The sequence below is a fragment of the Cotesia typhae genome, unplaced genomic scaffold (assembly GCF_013202065.1).
Source record: "Cotesia typhae breed Kobodo isofemale line unplaced genomic scaffold, CoteBio_Ctyphae contig_44, whole genome shotgun sequence".
Taxonomy (NCBI): Eukaryota; Metazoa; Arthropoda; class Insecta; order Hymenoptera; family Braconidae; genus Cotesia; species Cotesia typhae.
Window position 1 is genome coordinate 7,027,810 of NW_027423753.1, and position 6,119 is coordinate 7,033,928.

Here is a 6,119-nt window from a genome sequence, read left to right on the forward strand (position 1 = left end):
GTTATTATTATAAAGATATTTAAATTACCACGGTGATATATATATCTTTTGGTATTTTTATAAAATTGTCCGACTATAAATTTAAAATTATACACTTTTGTTATATTTTTTAGTATTTTTTTGTTGTATTTTATATATATATATATATATATATATATATATATATATATATATATATATATATTTATTTCCGACCAAAATGCGTTTAAGTAAATTATTATAAGTGTTCATGTTTAATTTTAAGAAAATATGGCCCATTCGGTTATTGCAGATAATAATTTCTCAAAAGATTATAGTATGAAAACTTACGATACGAAAATAAATGCCAATTATTATTCTGTACTAGTGGGAATTTTTATGCCTTTGTTAGAATCGGAAAGCAGTAATATACACTCTAATAATTATCGCAAAAGTAATAAAGCAGAGAAACGTAATTTTATAATTTTACGCAAATATGTATGTAAATTGTTGTTTTATTGTGTAGAAAACTCTGACAAAAAATCTAAAATATCTCCGGAAATGTTGAACATTATTATTGACAACTTTTCGGTTAACATAATTAAAAATAAAGATGAAAAATATTATTACTACCTTCGTTTAAACGATACATAAATAGTTTTAACTCAACAACAAATAACAATGTAAAATTTTATCATTCCCATATGACGGAAGAGGATTTTTCTAAAAATATCATAGTATGGAATAGATTACCTAGTGTCCACTTATGGTATGCTTTACATTCTATTAATGACAACGATATCAACAGCCGTGAGAATGGAATGTTTGTGTTGTATAATTTGGACACTTTAATTTTATGCTCTAAATGTTTAATTCATTTTTTGACAAACGTCAAAAATATTCTATGTTATGAATTTGTTTGTAGTACGGTTCCTATATCTGAAATAATAATAAAAGTCCATACATTTATAAATTTTAATGCCGAAATTAATAAGGATTACGACAATAATAATCAAGAAAATAATATTGACATAAAAAAAATTATCACTGTTAATAAGAGCAAAAATAACAAAAAATTAATTGATTATTTTAAAAAATTTTACAATACTCTCAACAAATCTAATTAAAAATGGAACATCTGGAAGAATTCTCACCACAAACAAACTCAGTATTTAGGAAAAAGAATGTTTCGGACATATTGAATAACGATAACGAAATTCCCGGTAAACTAAACATAATTATATTGTTATTAACAATTATTTTAGTTATTATTTGTGCTGATTTGTTATTTATACTTTGTTTTCGCACAAACAATTTAGAATTTGTAGGATTTTTACTTTTATTCATGTTTATAAGAATGTCGATTTTTAGCAAACATTATGAACTTTATTAAATCTATCAATTGGGCTTCATTGACGTGGCGAGTAATATTAATTTGTTTGTTTTTAATAGAATATGTATTCTATATTCACATAGAAAATTGTATAAAAATATCTTACGAAATCATTGTATCTAGACATTATGTATATAATAACGAAAAAAAAATCAATAAACTGTGCGAATTTAAATATGTAGAACAATATCACATTTACAAATTATCACCGTGGAACGAGATAATAATTCCTATAATAAATATTAATGCAGACAACAAAACATGTTTCTATTCCCTATTTAATTATAATAAAAAGTCATTTATAGATCGAGAAATTAAAGATTCTCCATTCAATACAGTTTACTTAATCCAAGAGAATAACTTTAAAGAAATTCCCAAAGATGATGTACAATTTACAATTATGTATGATGAAAAACAATTTAAAGTTTCCATGAATTCTACGTTAAAACAGTATAACGATCCCTTTCTTCTAAATCAACAATTAAACAACGTCGTTATTAAAGATGGTAAATATTCTTTGAAAAGTAAAACTGATGAAATCAATATATGCAACGGATTGCAAAAAAATGTTATGTTGAAAAAGTCTTATAAGGAATATATTTATCAATTCTATGATAGTTCAAACTTTATTTTAAATTATCTACAGGAAACCGATGAAGAAAAGACTGCACGGGGTTTTTGCAATGATAACAGTCAATTTGTAGTTGGATAAAAATAAGCTTTAATAATAATGGACAAAGACAAGGAAACTGACAATAATTTTTTCACTCTTTTATTATTACCACCTAAATGTACGAATATAAAAAAATTACTATTATCTCTTAATATTTTTACATTATTTGTTTATTTTATCATATGCATACAATTTTTGAGTTTACCAACAACATTTACAATCACATCTTTAAGTATAATTTTATTAATAACATTACTGTATACGGCATAGATTACATACAATATACCATCGCCTTTAACGTGCAAATAACAATTCTACATTTGTTCGTTCAAGGAATTTACATTTTTATTTACATAAATATGTAAAATATGATACATACATTTAACATTGACAGCGGCGCATCGTGGTGGAATTTTATGGAATTGAGTGTGGAATACACACGGAGAAGCAAAATTATAATCTAAATTGTGTAAAAAACCTATATTTTTAGAACTTTCCGTGATAGGTATGAACGATTCGATATAATTTTTTTTTTGTTTATCCCAATGTTGATAACGAAACTACAATATCGTTAATTAATTTAGCCAAACAGAAAGCATTCGATTATTTCTTATATAAATTTTTACTGTATGACAGTTCGACTATGATCCCGTACTCGACATTACCTATAGCAGATATAATTCATCCGGATTTTTCAACAAATATAATATCCACATTGGATAATGTAAAAACCATAGATAATTTTCACATTTATTTTACGCACAATAATCCAATTTTTTGTCATTGTTTTAGTATTACAGAAAATAAAAAAAATTTTAATTTTTCTCGTTTTATTATATCGCTTAATACAGAAAATAATTTTTTATATAGCTAACTACAGGTACAGTTCAACCGTATTTGTTGCATATATCACAAAATAACGTCACAATCAACAGGAAAAAATTCTTAATTTTGTGATTCTCTAGGACTCGGGAATAGACATTAACTTTATATATATTGTGACGTCATTTTAACTTGTACGATTGAGATGTATTACTCGATACAAGTTAAAATGACGTCATAATATGTCGAAAAATATTTTCGGTTTTTTGCTTTTGTCGGATCTCCGAGATCGGCGTTAACTTTTTAAAATGTCAACGCTAATTCACAGCAGACACACAATTACGTAAAAAAAAGTTAAAAACAAGATGGCGGCTAAGCATGTCAATATATATATATATATATATTGACATGCTTAGCCGCCATCTTGTTTTTAACTTTTTTTTACGTAATTGTGTGTCTGCTGAGAATTAGCGTTGACATTTTAAAAAGTTAACGCCGATCTTGTAGATCCGACAAAAGCGAAAAAACATTCTCAGTTTTTTCTTACAGCTTATGACGTCATTTTAACTCGTATCGAGTATACGAATATATCTCAATCGTACAAGTTAATATGACGTTTGTTTTTGAAATTATTTCCTGCGCTGGTAAGTAGCAAATTAAGTTTTGTTCTCTTTTTTTAGCCATTGAAGATTGACGATGCATTGATGCGTTAATCAGTATACATTTACAATATTTTATTTCAACTTAAATTTTTGAATTAAACGATTGTTTACTACGTATTATTCTATTATAAATATCTTGAGAAAATCATCATATTTAGAAAATAAATGATATGATTTTAGATACTTTAGAGAAAGGGCAACGTCGTTTAAAACGAGCAGAAATTACCCGTAAGGTTGAGACAGAAACCAGTGATTCCAGTTCTAATAATCGACAAGATTCCTCTCTCAGCAACGTTATTGTGCTTGAAAATAACGAAATTATTAATGAATTGAGACATGTGGAATCTATGGGTTCCATTGCTTCTCAGAGCACAGATTCACGCTTGAAAAAAAATAAACGTGACAAATCACTTAACGTCAAAGGTATGTTTACTATTATTATTGTTAAACTATTGTATTATTTATCAAAGCTGAATAATTATACCATTTTTTTAATTGATTTTTTTCGTTATAGAAGTTGATTCTACCATTCAGGGCGAGCACGAAAATCAGCAAGGCATGGTAACTAATATCAATTATGATGATATACTGTTTGGTACGTGTTTATGATTTTTAGTTAAAGAACAATAAATTTAATACTTGTTACTTATATTCTTTAAAATATTAATTTCTCGTATCTCTCGGAAAAAAAAATTTTATTTCCATTAATTATTTTTTACTATTCCATCTCTTTACATGAATTAATTTTTATGGACTTAATTAAACTAGATATTTTCTAATTACGATGTGAAAACTACTAATAAATTTTTTATCTGTATTTACATGCATCAAATTTGCTTACTTTATTTCCAAGTATTTTGTTGTAAAAAATATTGATTATTTTACATTGACAAGTCTTGATTTTTCTAGATAATTTTTTTCTTAATAAATTTTATAATTTATATTATTAATTGCACATAGTTTTTTTATATATTTTACTATTTACTGTTGTTTTAGATCGTATAAAGGCTTATGTTGATGAAAAATTTCAAGAATTGTATGAAAAATTGGATGCCTTTAAAATAAGCACTGAGTATGTCGTCAAAAATGAAGCCAAGAAAGTCAAAACTCAAGTTTTAATGAAAAGTGGTGAAAACGTTCCTAAAATGACCAAAGTAACTGCTATGGAGCCTTTTAAAGATATGTTTCCCATCAACGACAAGGCGCAATTTTTGATTTTCGATAGCGAGCTGGAAAATGATAGCGAAAAAAATAAACTGAAGAACTTATTCAGAGTAATAATGTACGGTGAATCAGATATTGCGATCATCATAAGAAAAACTTTATCTGAGGTAATTACACCTTTAGTGCAATTAGATTATTCTGGCACTGGGAGAAGAGTCCATGGCATTGGCAAAAAAAATTTTAGTGCTACTTACACTTACAATTGTTTAAAAGGTATGATGTATATGTTTAAAATCTTCATTTGAATAAATTTGTTTCAACCAAAAATATTTGTAATTTCAGAGGTTGTTGAAGAAAAGTTTGGGGACTCGGATCAGTCTAAGTCACTAAGAGTGAAGCTCGGCAATTTTCTTGCCAATGCAGGAGACAGAAATGGAGGTCGCCGTCAACGAGCTATCAATACTGATAACAATATTAATAATAACAATAACAAGGACAACAATAACAGTCAATAATTAATTATTACATTAAAATTACTTACTTTTGTATTTTTTTTTAAACTAAATTACTTCTGCATTTTTTTATATTTATTGTTGCGGTGCAATATTCTTTTAAATACTTAAAATAAAAATAATTTAATATTATAAATTAATATATTTATCAAATAAATATAAATGCTTATAAATAAAAATTTTTTTTATTACTAAATTAAAAATAATTAATCATAATAATAATAATAATAATACGCTCGGCAGAGGTTTGTATGCAATGCTTGGCCGACATTCTAATATTACACTCGGCCGCTGCTTGGATCCTATGCTCGGCCACTGCTTGGATCCTATACTCGGCCGATCACAGGATTCAATATCGGGATGGCGTTACAAGCCGATACTCGCCCAGTCTTGGGCCGACGACATATTCGGATACTTGGCCGATACTTTTAAATCGGCTGCCTGGCTTGGCCCATTAATGGGCCGATCATCATTTTTTGTACGGGATGTACTTTTATCCGCACTATTTCTTTTTAGGTGGTTTATATTTTTCATAGGGCCGATATATTTGTTTATTATTAAATCTGTAAAAATTGCATTCAAATCTAAATATTTTTTTTGCTTCTGATCGTAAAATGTATGAATACAAACATCTGATAATGCAATAAAAGATTTATTAAATGATTCTATACCGGTTCCCCGATGAACTAAACAAAATATACCGTTACATTTACTCGGAATTATATGATTTGTAACGTTACTAGATTGACCTCGCCAAACACATTGAAACATTTCTCGATCGCCTACCGTACAATTTGACGGTTTTCTATTAACATTAGAAACATAATCCATTTTTATTGTCAATTTTTCAATTTTTTCCTTTTTGGCATTTTGTTTTATAATGTTAATATTTATAGGATTTGATATAATTTGTTTTCGGTAAGCTTGACTACTTG

At 27.0% G+C, this 6,119-nt stretch overlaps 1 protein-coding gene across 1 annotated transcript; it reads left to right on the forward strand.

The window, feature by feature from the left end:
• Positions 1-2,271: 2,271 nt before the first annotated feature.
• LOC141528830 (uncharacterized) lies at positions 2,272-5,246 on the forward strand. Its single transcript, XM_074245082.1, has 6 exons — positions 2,272-2,748; positions 3,396-3,490; positions 3,689-3,931; positions 4,023-4,103; positions 4,505-4,945; positions 5,015-5,246. Exons 2-6 carry the CDS (start codon positions 3,457-3,459, stop codon positions 5,185-5,187), a joined length of 972 nt encoding a protein of 323 aa, XP_074101183.1. The 5' UTR covers positions 2,272-2,748; positions 3,396-3,456; the 3' UTR covers positions 5,188-5,246.
• The last annotated feature ends 873 nt before the right edge of the window (positions 5,247-6,119 follow it).

What these genes read in the sequence shown, in the direction of transcription:
- LOC141528830 (XM_074245082.1), top strand. Translation starts at nt 3,457, where the DNA reads ATGACGTTTGTTTTTGAAATTATTTCCTGCGCTG. An exon ending in TTATGATGATATACTGTTTG is followed by an intron (nt 4,104 to 4,504) that starts GTACGTGTTTAT and finishes CTGTTGTTTTAG; the next exon opens with ATCGTATAAAGGCTTATGTT. An exon ending in CACTTACAATTGTTTAAAAG is followed by an intron (nt 4,946 to 5,014) that starts GTATGATGTATA and finishes TTGTAATTTCAG; the next exon opens with AGGTTGTTGAAGAAAAGTTT.